General features: G+C 56.6%; 1 protein-coding gene across 4 annotated transcripts in view; it reads right to left on the reverse strand.

The window, feature by feature from the left end:
* Positions 1 to 13,748, reverse strand: part of TCF3 (transcription factor 3) — a 34,105-nt gene that overhangs the window by 10,729 nt on the left and 9,628 nt on the right. For 3 of the 4 annotated variants that reach the window (XM_065873103.1, XM_065873105.1, XM_065873102.1), the window contains exons 3-5: positions 4,183 to 4,256; positions 3,945 to 4,023; positions 1,161 to 1,228 (exon numbers count right to left, since the gene is read on the reverse strand). In XM_065873103.1, the coding sequence (XP_065729175.1) occupies positions 1,161 to 1,228; positions 3,945 to 4,023; positions 4,183 to 4,256 (221 nt within the window). Of the gene's footprint in view, positions 1 to 1,155; positions 1,229 to 3,944; positions 4,024 to 4,182; positions 4,257 to 13,748 lie in introns of all 4 variants that reach the window. The other variant, XM_065873106.1, reaches the window with a different exon arrangement.

Raw genomic sequence — 13,748 nt, forward strand, 5'->3', positions numbered from 1 at the left:
AGGTCCCTCCCTGCTGACACCGCTGGCGTTTCTCTTATCTAAGATACCACCGATTCATTTTCATGAAGGAAAAAGAGGGGGAGAGAAACACCCTCAAGCCTGAAGATGTATTGCTGTCTGGGCGCTAAACGGGCACAACTATGCTTCAGGTGTCAAGGGAATCTGTGTGTTTTACTTCGTACGTATCCCCCCCCCCCCACCCCCCGCCTTTCTTTTCTTAAGGTAAATGGTTTAATCTCGCAGACATGCGTTTGACATAGACTCTCTTCCCAGGAAAGCAACAATGACTGGGGTTCGAGGCGCAGTGCTGCAGCCTTGGCTTTCCTGTCTGTGCAATGGGCATGTCAGACGTTCCATGGCTCAGGGGCATCGTGGGGACAGATGGGGCCATGCAAGTTCTGCCCCTGGCCGATGACCTGGGGCCCCGCGGGCACTCAGTGGCTGTGACCCGGCTGAGGCCCAGTGTGCACACAGGCGGTGCTGCCTGCAGCAGGGCCTAGCTGTACCCTGAGGTTCCAGGACTGCAGGCAGGGAATAAGGCCCTCGGGCGTGGGTCGGGAGAGAGACCAGGTGGGGCAGGACAGGAGGCCACAAGGGACCACTGTGCCAGGCAACTGGCCCGTCAGCATCCCAGTGGGGTGGCCACGGGTGACAATCTCGCCCAGGCCGGGGACTGTGCCGAGGTTGGACCACAAGGCTGGGAGCACGGAGAGAGGGTCAGGCCTCGTCTGCCTGGCTGGCCTCGGTTTCCCTGTCTGCCACTTGGGGGCAGGCGGGCGGGCAGGTGTCTCCTGGAACCCCTTCAGCTGTGCACAGGGCCCCACAGGCTGGACCCCAGCCTCCCCTTTCCCCATCGACAACCCACCCGGCCTGACCCAGGGACCGGGCCTGTTTCAGCGGCTGCTGGAGAGTGACCAGCACTTGGCTGAGCCTTCCCAGATCAGGAGGCAATTGGGACGAATTTGTTTCAAATTAAAACTAGGGAATACAAGGTGGGGTGAGAAGTCAAGCGGTGACTATGGCCCCCACTGGGAACCTCCCATCCCTAACCACCTGCGCTGCCCCCTTGTCTGGAGACGGGGGCTCTCCAGGCTCCAAGGGCCACTGGGGGCCGACGGGACCCACGCCCTCCCCTGCCCACCCTGCAGATGCAGCCTCACCTGAGTCAGGCTGCCGACCCCTGCGTCTCTCCCAAAGGGGGTGTACGTGCCCCGCTCGCCGCCCTTGCCTGTGGAAAAGGAAGGAGGGTGACCCAGAGGCCGGCACATGCCCGCATACAGCAGGCGCTCCACAAGTGCACAACACTGAAAACCGTGGTGGGACACTGGTCTCCCCATCAAGTGGCGAGGGGCTGAGGGACAAGTGGGGTTCCAGCCAGACGCTATCCCCAGATGACCCGCAGAGGATTCTGCAAACCCGCCAGGGCCCCCATGTGCCCCATCCCCAGAGCGGGACAGCACCGACTCGGCTCCCCACCCCTGCCCTTCTCGGAGCTTTGGTTTCCTCTGTTCAAGGTCATGAGGTGTCAACTCCCCAGGGTGCTGGGTTCCCAGGGGACAGGTCGAGGTCCCTGGTATCTTGCAAGTTTCAGCACCCAGGCCCTGGGCTCCTTCCCCAGCTCCTGGACAGGGTCAGCTCACGAACAAGCATGTGACATCGCTGGGGATGCTGATTCAAGCCACTCAGTGCGAAGGAGCCCTTCCTCTGTGTGGGTGGGCAAGACCGAGCTGTGGGGGGACAGCCTGCCCGAGAGAGCAGCTGGTATGAACAGACTCCTGCAGCTACACAAACACCTGGATCCAGCCTCGCCTGAAGCAGGTCCCTGGATCCATCAGTACCTGAACAATTTCAGTTTGTTTCTGGCTTCAGCTGGGCACCTATCCTGACTGAGGGTGGACCTTAACCAGCCTTACCGTGAGCAAGAAATCAGAATGCTTGACTGACTAATTTGGTTTATTCTCAAATTGGGCAGGGGGGGGGGTGGGGGAATTCTCCCCTTTATCCATTTATTTTTTGAATATTTTTACTTATTTTTTGGCCATGCTGCGCAGCTTGTGGGACCTCAGTTCCTCGACCAGGGATCAAACCTGTGCCCTCGGCTGTGAAAGTGCCGAGTCCTAACCACTGGACCACCAGGAAATTCCCTCTCCCCCTGATTTTAAAAGGACAATTTCAAGCGGACTCTTGGAGCAAATGCTGTTTAGGGGGCAGGGAGAAGGACCACGCTCCTACCAACACAGCAGATGCCCCACAGGCCACGCCCACCAGCTCAAGCTCAGGGCAGGCGACACGGGGCCCATTTAGGGATGAACAAACCACAGCCTGGAGGCCACAGGGACTCGCCCCCAGTCCAGAGGGTGCACTCCTCCCTCCCTTCCCAGGGTGGCTGTGGGAAGCAAAGCTGGCCGGCCCAGCCAGGGCTCTGGGCTCCCCACTGCAGGGTGGGGCTGCTGTGGTTTGACCCTGCGTACAGCAGGCACCAAGCAGGAGCATCCTGAAAGGAAGGCTGAGGGAGGCAAGGAGAGAAAGCAGAGGTTCTGGGAGGGGACCTGTGAGATCCACGAGCCCTGTGGGTATACAGCGGGTGCCCCAAGCCATGCACCGGGCCTGGGCATCAGGGTATGAGAGGGGCAAGGAGGACAGACACCAAGAGCAGACCCACCAGGTCTCATCAAGGAGCTGGACCAGGTTGGGGGCCCCACGGGAACAGAGCGACCCTCGCCCCCTGGGCCTGGCACTCACCGCCCGCTGCCCCACCATGGCTATCGCCAGCCCCAGTCCACAGGCAAGAAAACCAGGGCCCAGGGAGGCCGAAACTGCGCCCACCTCCCCACTGTCTCACTGGGCCTGGCCTGGGATCCCTGCTGCACTCTCTGAGCTCCTCGGCCACTGGGGCGTGTGGCGGGTGTGTGACACAGCTGGGCTCTGGGCCCTGCTGACCAGGCCCGGCCGTGGGAACTGCCCATGCCAGGAAGAAGCCGGAGGAAGGAACAGCAGAGGGGAACTGGTGTCGTGGCAGGTGCAGAGGCCACCCGGCCAGCCCTCACCTCCCGGTCTGGGAGATGCACACAGACTCCCGCTAGACACAGTGGGTGCCGGACACTGTGCTCCCCCTTCCTGCCTGGGACTGCACCCAGGCCACGCTCGCCCGTCTGGCTCCTTCCATGCGCCAGTCCACAAGGGCTGGACCCCAGGCCCTCCGGCCTTGGCTGCCCCACTGGTTGGTTGGGCCCGGCAACGAGAGTTCACCCTCCTCCCCCAGCAGCCACCAACCCCGCTGCCATGCACCTCGGCCTGGGAACCGCTGGGGACAGTGCCAGAGGAGCCTACCTCACCCAGCTGTCATGTGCAAGGACCTCGTGTCTCACGAGCACCAGGAGTGCACAGCCCAGGCCCTGAGGCGGGAGCTGACTCACCCCCCGACCCCTTTCAACCTCCAGAGATGCCAGCTTGGCAGTCACCCCAACACTCCCTCAGAACAGGGAGGGCCCAGGCTCAGCAGGGCCAGCGCTCGGACACCCAACCAGGGCCTGAGGGTCCCAGAGGCCGGGTCCCTTCTCGCTGAGCCTCAGTCTGCTCATCTGCGAGATGGGGGTGGGCCTTCGGGCCTAGGGAGCCAGGTGAGTCCTTACCACTGGCTACGCAGAAGGCGCTGAGAATCCCCATCCCCACAGGTCGGGAAACTGGGGCTAGAGAGGGGACCCTCACCCAGGTCCCGATGCTGATTCTCACGGTCAGGATGCCGGTGCTCTGGGGAGAGCAGGAGAGGGGGCCGGCCTCAGACTCGGCCTCCCCAGGTTGTCGGGACTCCGGAGTCCACTTCCCGGCAGGCACCTGGCTGGTCCCCACCTGTGTCCTCTGCTCTGGGTGGCCATCCCGGAAGCCCCGGTGCTCGAGGACCGAGTGGGCACGGGGGTGGGGGCAGGGACCACGTGGACACTCACCTCCGAGCCCAGGTCCCAGGAATGTGGACGAAGCGAGGGTGCCGTGGGACTCACTGAAGTGGGCGCCATCACCGTAGGTCTGTAGAGGGGACGGGCGGGGATGAGGGAGGCTCAGGGACACCTCTGGGTCAGGATGTGACCGCGCCACAGAGCCCAAAGCACCTGTAGGCCAGGCCGGGGTTCTCCTCGCGCTCACCCACCCCCACCCCAGGGTCTCAGGCCTCCAGGGGCTCCTCACCCGGCTGGGGTCGAAGGAGGAACTGTTCTGCTCGCCAGTGCCCCACGAGCCCGAACTGGGCCGGTCCTCGAGACCTGTAGGGCAGGAAGGCAGGGTTAGGGACCCGGCCCCTGGCCGCTCCACACCAGTCGCATTGCCTCGGGGAGCCCTCACTCGACCTGGGAAGCTTTCCAGGCCCCTCCCGACCCAGCTTGGTGCTGGAGCCCGTCCAGATGCACCCACCCTAGCACTACCCATGGTGACACCACTGCCAGCGGCAAGCACCCCTGACACACCGGCACTAAGCAGACCTCTGGGTCCACGGCCCAAGAAACAATTCCACCACCAGCTGCTGGCAAATTTGCCATTGCTGCTGGCACACTTCTACCCACCCGTCCAGCTCCCAGCCCACACTGGACGGAGCCCTCACTTGCACTCTGGGCTTCCCTCCCCAGGCCCAAGTCCCTCCCTCTGGCCCAGGCTCATGAAGGCGTCAGGGAATAGGAATGAAGGATATCTCTCATCTCGAGAGTGGGAGCCTCCCCCTTCCCATCTCTGGCAATTCGAGAGGCGGGGCTGTCCCTTTGTTGAAGTAACAGCGGCAGCTGCCACGGACTACCCGCCAGGCACAGGCTGGCGGCAGGGAAGGAGAAATCCAATCCGGTAAGATAGGCGGGGCCCGGGGAGGGGGGGGGGCCCAGGTGTGGCAGGGTTAGCCACCGTGGGGACAAGGACCTTGGATGGATGGTGGGCAGGGCAGGGCCCTTATCTCCCTGAACACTCGCCCAGGGGCCCAGCCCAGGACTGGGATCTTCCCAGCAGGCAGGCACACGGGCCTGCACCCTTCCCGGGCGCGTGGGCTCCAACACTGTCCATCAAGGGCCACGGGGCTCAGGGCCTGCACAAGCGGAACGGGAGCAGTCCCCGGGCCCCTCCCACCTGTGCCTCAGTTTCCCTGCTCTTCAGATGGGGTCACAAACACGCCCTACTTTGCAGGGCTGGGGGTGTCCACGTACGAGTCTGAGTCAAAGCTGCCCAGGCCAGGCTGAGCCAGAGAGGCCGTGCCCAGCCCTGCCATCTGTGCCAGGGGACGTGCCCCACCCCACCCCCGACCCCACATGGTGGACATCCTGAACACCCCAGCCGGAATCCTTCACCCCGCCCTCCTCTGCGCATCTGTACCAGAAATTTCTTTCAAATTGCATCCTTCTCTTTTGGTGCCTCTGAGTTAATCATTCCCCTGGGGAGTTGGTGTTTAATTGGTGTCTGATTTGCATAACTATGCATATTAATCTCCCAGTCTGATAAATATTCATATACCTCGGTTAGATTCCGTTTTCTAATAAAAAATTTCCAACGTGATTACAATGCGGAGCCGGGGGCTGCCTTGGTGGGCAGGGGGTCAGACGGAGCTCCCATGGCCTCCACAAATCCATCTAACATGTGCCGCCAGGCTTGGGGTGTCTGCACCCCAAGGTCCTGAGTCCCCGCTTGGGCTTTGGGGACGAGATCAGCTGGTGAAGGGGGGTGACCCTGGTAGAAGGGCCAGCACCCGAGCCCCCGTTTCCCTCCTCGGCCACTTACTTGTCATCCCCTCGCTCTCCGGTGCCCGCCCGTGAGCTGGTTCCGCTCTGGGTCCCCCACCCCCATGGGCATCCACCACGGGCCCCAGAGTCACCAGGACCCTTGAGCAAGAGAGCAGGAGGCCAGGTCCCAGGCCAAAGCCAGGCCTTCCCACCCCCCTACCCCACCACCGAGGGCTGGCAGGGTGACGGGCGCTCCTGAGGCCGACACCCAGGGACCCCTAGAACTTGGGCCCCACAAGCTTCAGGTAGAGGCAACCAGGCCCTGCTCTGCCCTTTCTGGTAAAACCCCCCCTCACCCAGCCCCAGCCTCCCCGCTGCTGGAGACCAGACGACAGAAAGAGGGATGGGCCCTCCCCCACCGCTACCATTAATAGTTATTAACCCCCCACTGGTTAATTATGCATTTTAAACAACCCAATCATGAATATTCATAACATCTCTTATTCACGTTCTAATTAAAATGTACTAATAGAATGAGACGTTGCTGTCGCAACATAATTTTTTTTCTTGAAGTGCTGGAGGTGAAGCGGTGGCAGGGCAGCCCCCGGAAAGGTCATCTCTCTGCTCAGACCCAGCCCTGACCCCAGGAAGAGGTGGGAGATGGACAAGCAGAGGGCTGCGTGTGCCCAAGGGCACCACCCGCCCCTGGGAATTTCAGATCTGATCCGAGTCAGCCTGGGTGACAGAACGGCCCAACGTGAGGGCTGCCGCCAGGATGACCGATGTGGCACAGCTGGACGCGCCCAGCCTGGGCTCCAGCCGGACACCCCCTTGGCTGGATGACATGGGGGGGCAGGCCCCCCTGAGGGGCCTCCGTCCCGGCTGATTCCTCCTGGGCAGGTGTGCCAACTGTGACTGGACCAAGTCTGGCCCTTGCCTACTTTTGTCAGTAAAGTTTTATTGGCACATGGCCACGGACGTTTGTTCCCTGTATACAGCGGTGTTGGTTACAACGCAGAGATCAGTTGCGATAAAAGCTGTCTGGCCCTTCACAGGGAAGGTGTGCTGACCCAGGCACGGAGAAGATTCCGGGAGCCAGTCCCTCCGTATGAAGTAGCCAGACTACCAGACTTCAGCACCTCGAGTGTGGAGAAGACATGGTCACAGGGCCTAGGCATGGCCCTGCACCGTCCCCACCACAACCCTGTCGCGTAGCCATGGTCGTCAGGGGCTTCGTGCTGCAGCCCCAGCTCTGTCAGCACCCCCCCACCTGGGTGCCCGGGCTAAATCCCAGAAGCCGTCCTCTCCCCTTCCCTCACTCCACTGCCCCCCACCCGTGGTCTCGGATCAGAGCCTGGCTCGGCCCTGTGTCCCCTGGGTCAAGCCCCATCCGTACAGCAGTGTCCCCCCCACCCCAGGTTCCCTGCCCACACTCCACCCCAAGCAGCCTGATGGAGCTTCTGGAAGCAAAACCTGCCTCTCCTCCCTCCCTCTAGACTCTCCCATGGCTCCCCACTGCTCTCAGGGTAAAGACTAGACCCCTCCCTGACCGCCCTTCGCCCCCAGCTCACTCTTCCCTGCCCAACAAGTGAGCAGATCCCCAACCCCGACCCAAGCTCTGCCCCAGTGGTCCCCACACCTTCATCGCCCGTCAGGGAGGTTGCCTTGCTGGCCCCCTGTCCCCAGCACTGCCTGAACAGGGCTGGCCCCCAAACAACCTCGACAAATATGTTTTTGGCCTCTTCACTGCTCTGATAATTATCTAACCCATCACAATGTCCTCCGGCGGTGCCATCCTCCTGCAGTCACAGGCAGCTACTACGGGACTGGCGGAAAGAGCTCTCCCCTCGACGGGATGTTAATTAACGCACGAGTAGATGACCCTGTGTGGCTAAGCGGCTGCTGTGCTGGACGTGTGGCCCCTCCAAGTAAAGACTAAAGTAGCAACAGCAATAAAAATAACCACCATGCACCATGATCACATCTGAGAAAAAATTAACAGCACCTGAGAGCAGCCGTCCGCCGGTCCTCACGTTAGTGTTTCCTTCCTGCCGCTATCAGCTCCCCAAGGCTGTCAGCTCTCCCTCTGGCTTTTCCCCCTTAGAATTAAAATCTCCGAGAAACGGGATGGTGGCCTGTTCAGCAGCACCTGGGGTCTCATGAGGGGCAAGCCCAACACAGGTGTGAGTCAGGAGAAAGTCCTTCCTCAAGTGGGCCAGGGCCTCCCTGCACCGGCCAGTGGGGTCCTCACCTCTCTTCCTGTGATGTTTGGGGCAACTTCTGAACTCTTACATCACTTCAGACTTGAAGGAAAGCTGCGGGGAGATGCACGACATGCCCCAGACCCTCTCATGGCTTATATGCGCCCCCTTTTTCATTCGCCCCTCCGTGTTCACAAGCAGCTATGCTTGTCTCTGGCCTTCAGAGTTTCAAAAGTTGCTAGGAATTCCAGGGCGCCAGGGAGCTCCTGCCAGAGGGAGCAGGTTCCAAGTGGCTGGAGGAAAAGTGCCGGAGCGGCTCACAGCCCTTGCCGTTCCTGCCCCTGAAAGTGGGGGTGGGGAGACAGGGGACCTGGAGCTGCGCCCAAGCAAGCGGATCTGAGGCTGGAGAGGAAGTGAGTGGAGGGCACAGCCCACCATTTCCAAGAGCAGATGGTCCCCCAAACCAGGGCTTGGCTCCAACCCAACCTCTCCTGAACCCCCGGAGCAGCAACCCCCAACCCCAGAGGCTTCCCCAATGGGCAGAGCTGGTCCTCAGGTGGGGGGCCCACAGATGCGTGGTAATTCAGAGGAACGGGGTCCCCCAGCTGCAGAAACTGCCCTGCCCCCTCCCTCCTGTGAATTTCAGATTCGTGACTAAAGCAACAGCAGAAAGACCCCATCCTGCTTCAGTCTCAAGGGGAACCCCTCTGTCCAACGGCGAGGTTGGGAGGATCTCGCCCACCCCACCGCTCAACCAAGTATGAGCTCAGAATCCCAGCTGGGACCTCCCTGCAAGAAACAGGCCCGGGGGAAACAAGCGCGGAACACAGAAGATGGACATTCACAGATTTAGGATTTATCCCAGAAGCATATCTAAGACCACCACCATGCGCCCTCAAGGCAACTGCAGAGCTTGTGGGTGCCATAGAATAGAAGGAAGATAAGGCTTCAGGGAGAGAGTAAGAGCCAAAGCAGGAAAAACTAAGAAGTTTCTGCTGCCAATTCACAAGAGATTTTAAAAGCAGCGTCAGGGGCTTCCCTGGTGGTGCAGTGGTTGAGAGTCCGCCTGCCGATGCAGGGGACGCAGGTTTGTGCCCCGGTCCGGGAGGATCCCACATGCCGCGGAGCGGCTGGGCCCGTGAGCCATGGCCGCTGAGCCTGCGCTCCGCAACGGGAGAGGCCGCGGCAGTGAGAGGCCTGCGTACTGCAAAAAAAAGCAGCGTCAGAGGCGGCGAGGCAGAAGTGACAATGCAGAAGAGGTGATCGAACAGAAGGGTGGGTTCTGGAGACGCCCCCAAACACCAGGGAAGGGGGGATTCTGAGACAACAGACACGAGGGCCTAACACGAGCCCAGACACTGGAGCCGGCATCCCGGCATCCCAGGAGGAACAGGAAACACCCAAACCTCGAGTTAGAGAAAAACCCGCGCGCGCACGATGACACAACCCGTGGGGCTGGAGCTGAGGGAAGGAAGGCAAGGGCCCAGGAATTCCACCCCCAACCCACTGCCCCTCACAAGAGGCAGGAGCCAGGTGCACATCCAGAGCCGCACCCCTCCCTGGAGAACAACCCCAAGGGAGGGGAGTCCCAGCACAGACCCTGCGAGTCTGGAGGACGCAATGGTGCAGGGATGCTGAGCACATCTGGGCCACACGTTAAGTTAAACTAAGTGGAATTTCGACGCCATCCCAAGAACGGGCACCAGAGCCCGCAGGTGTCGTGCTGCTTCAGGCACTTCCTGTGGTTTATCCCACTGAACCCTTAAGTGGCCGCCATCAACCTCACTTCCCAAATGAGGAGACTGAAGCCTTGCAAGTGGCAGAATGAACACAGTAAGGACACGTGTTTCTCAGCCGGACACAAACATTGCGAACAAAGAGAAACAACATTTCTAAAGAGTGGCAACGTATTTATACCAAAACAGGAGGGTTGGGGAAGAACGCTTTCCTGCAGGACAAGATGGGACACTTCACTTCTGAGGCGGAAGGAGCCAGACTCGGGAGGCTTCAGCACATTCCCTAAAACCATTAGAACCACCAGCAGCACAGCCTTCCAAACCCAACCCAAGAAAAGACACCAGGCACGACTGCAAGGAAAGAGTATAAAGACGGGAAAACCTAAAGTAAGAGCATGGAAGGTATAAGACAGATGCAGACTCAATTGTTTTGAAAGCTGAGAACACAGCACCTATAGAAAACAGGTCTGGAACGAGTGACTCAGGAAGACAATCCGATGCACACAGATATACCAAGCAACACGAGTGAAAATGAGGGGCCGTCACATGCACAGAAAAGGCTGAATTCAAGGTGCAAGCTCTCACGTGGAATAGAGGGTGGGTTTTTGTCAACAGTGGGCTGGACCCACAGAGAACATCCCACCGCCCTGGGGCCTTGACACTGAACAAATTAGAAGTCTAAACGTGATGGGCAGGAGAAGACGACCTCACAGCTCCATGTCAAAGTATCCCTCAAGCCCTCAGGAATAGGACAGACATGGCCCCCGTTACAGGAGAGTAGGAACGCCCTGCATCTCACCAACAGCAGCACAGCCCAAGCCACGTTGACTTTGCGTCGGTGACCTACAAATTAGCCAATCGAGGAATAAACACTCCACGGCCAACCTGGAAACCGGAAATCTCTGAAGAACCTGACTCAAAGAGAAATGTGCTTTAAAAATTATTACCAAGGGCTTCCCCGGTGGCGCAGTGGTTGAGAGTCCGCCTGCCGATGCAGGGGACACGGGTTCGTGCCCCGGTCTGGGAAGATCCCACATGCCGCGGAGCGGCTGGGCCCGTGAGCCACAGCTGCTGAGCCTGCGCGTCCGGAGCCTGTGCTCCGCAACGGGAGAGGCCACAGCAGTGAGAGGCCCGCGTACCACAAAAAAAAAAAAAAAAAAAAAAAAAAAATACCAAGAATCTATAAAAAAAAAATAACGAAAATACGCATTATTGAAACCAACAGGATATGGCCAAAGTGGTCCTCGGAGGGAAATCTATAACCCTCAACACGATTACTGGGCAAGAGAACAGCGATAAACAAACGGGCCTTCTATTCAAAAGTCAAGAGAAAAAAGAAAACCAAAAAAATGGGAGGAACTAAAACAGAAGTAGTGGGGAATTCCCTGGCGGTCTAGTGGTTAGGACTCCACTCTTTCACTGCCAGGGCCCGGGTTCGATCCCTGGTTGGAGAACTAGGATACCACAAGCCACATGGCACGGCAAAAAAAAAAAAAAAGGATAAATTAACTAAATTAAATAGAAGCAGTGAAGAGAAAAGCAGCTAATTGATAAAGATCGATTCGTCAATGAAGCAGATTCCTTGGGAAAAAATCAATACAGACACGAGACAGCTGGGTCCAGGACAAGGGAACAAAAAGAATAAGTAGATTCAGGACTGAGACATGGATTCATAGGCTCCGGACACACAGGCTCAGCGGCCATGGCTCACGGGCCTAGCCGCTCCGCAGCATGTGGGATCTTCCCGGACCGGGGAACGAACCTGTGTCCCCTGCCTCGGCAGGCAGACTCTCAACCACTGCGCCACCAGGGAAGCCCAGATTCCTGTATCATTAAAGAATGCAATATGAATCATTTTTAAATGTGCCTGAAACGGATGATTTTTTCCCCCCTAACAAAATGCTAGAATTTACAAGATGAGTGGACAAAATCGCAACAGGCCAATCGCCGCAGCAGAAATGAAGCAGTTGGGGAAAGTGTCACATGCAAACAGGGTGGCAGTCTGCTCCCCAGTGCCCAGAGAATGGGGGGCCCCACTTGCTGGAGACTGTTCCAGAGACACTGGTGCAGAAACATGGCAGGGAGCCACAAGAAGCCTCAGTGCCACACGACATGGGAACGCAGGCAAAATGCAAAACGGATGCTGGCAGATCTGGTCTGGCAGCTAATCAAGGATATGGACCAAACCCAAAATTCAGGGAATATCTGGGTGAGAAAAACCATTAATGGACAGCGTCAGGACGTGAGGAGGAGGAAACCAGGGGCCGTCCTAAGGTACCCAACACACCACAGTGATGCCAATCACTTGCGTGGATGGTCACATAGGACCAGAAGGAAACGCCCTGAACATGATAAACACAGACAGTCAGAGAGATCTATCTTGAATCAACAGCCAGGATCAGGCCCGGTCCTGCTGACAAGAAGCCAAACAGCACACACCCAATGTGGTTCTACGAACACTTGCTGATGTGAAAAGGCACATGGCCTCCGCACCAGGATGGAAGAGGCCTGAGGATGATTTACCTGGAAAACCAAGCCAAGGGAAGAATGCAAATAATTAGGGGATGTCAGGAAGCAACCAGGTAGAAAATACGGTAAAAAAGATCCCCAAACCACAGCATGGAAAATCCTAAAACACCTAGAAACAACCCTCACTGCAAAAGTATGTGAGCAAATTAAGAAAGAAAACTATAAAATGGCTAAGTGCCTTATGCTTTCATTTTCAAAGTTTACCTTAAAAACTTAATATTAAGGGTCAAAACTTAAGGAAGAAGACACCAAGTTCTTAAAATACGAAAATGCAGTACTATAAACACAAACAGTTCTTCCGAAATTTACCTATGAATTTAACATAACATCAAAATCCCAACAGGTAGGTTTGTTTTGGAGGGATGTGGGAGGAGACATAACGGTTTCTAAAGATCATGAAAAAGAATCAGCATGTCTGAATATGGGGTGGGGGTGGGGGACCCTGAAAAACAACAATTGCAGACTATAAAAACACCACAAAGCTAAAGTAACTAGGGGACTTCCCTGGTGGTCCAGTGGCTAGGACTCCACACTCCCAATTCAGGGGGCCTGGGGTTTGATCCCTGGCGAGGGGACTATATCCCACATGCCACAACTAAAGACCCCACATGCCACAAATAAAGATTCTGCATGCTGCAACTAAAGACCCCACATGCCACAACTGAAGATCCTGCATGCCACAACTAAATATCCCACATGTGGCAACGAAGATCCCACACGCTGCAACTAAGACCCCGCACAGCCAAATAAGTAAAAGAAAAGAAAAAGAAAAAAGAAAAATTTAGTAATAATTCTAAAAAGCTACAGTAACTGACACCGGGTAGTACTAAAGTAACAGGAAGGTAAAAAGATGAGACAAAAATTCATGGGTAAATGGCAATTTAGGAAATGCTTTAAGGCATTTCGAACCACCAAGAAAGGTTTTCTTGAGTTTATTCTGTTGTCCTAGAACTTCCTAAATTAAATATGCTTACTCCATTTCTTTTCATTGTATCTGAAGACTGTCAAAGGCTATGATTCTTCCCTAAATACAGCTTTAGCTGCACCTTGTAGCTTCAGTGTGTTTAGATTATTGCTGATTTCCGTCTAGCCTGTTTTAATTTCCTCTTTAACCCAAGAGGTAAACAAAAAGGAATTTTGTTATTTCCAAGTCATTAAGCTTTTTACTTATTTCTACGCTTTTTGGTCTTTCACTTCCAGTTTTACCACATTGTTCTCAAAGAATATGGTTTATATTTTGGTCACTTTTTTTTTTTCCCGGTCACTTTTTTTGTTACAGGTTTTTTTTGTGCACAGTATGTGACCAATTTTTATAAGAACGGTATGATCTCTTTTACAAGGCATGGCCTTTAAAGGTAAGTGCTTCTAACTGGAGGTGCCCCTCAGAATTGCCTGGAAGCTCTTACAGGCCCCATCCCAGGCTTTTTATCAGTGTCTCTGGGTCCAGGGCCCGGGGATGTGTGTTCTGAGCAGTCCCACGGGTGAGCTGGATGTGTGCCCTTGGCCAGGAACTGCTGCATAAGCTCAACCTTGATCACTTCACTGTTGAGGTTCTCCACCTCCCACTTATTTTTCACTTTTTTGCTCTGCCAAGA

The sequence above is a fragment of the Phocoena phocoena genome, chromosome 3, assembly GCF_963924675.1.
Source record: "Phocoena phocoena chromosome 3, mPhoPho1.1, whole genome shotgun sequence".
In the NCBI taxonomy this organism is placed as follows: Eukaryota; Metazoa; Chordata; class Mammalia; order Artiodactyla; family Phocoenidae; genus Phocoena; species Phocoena phocoena.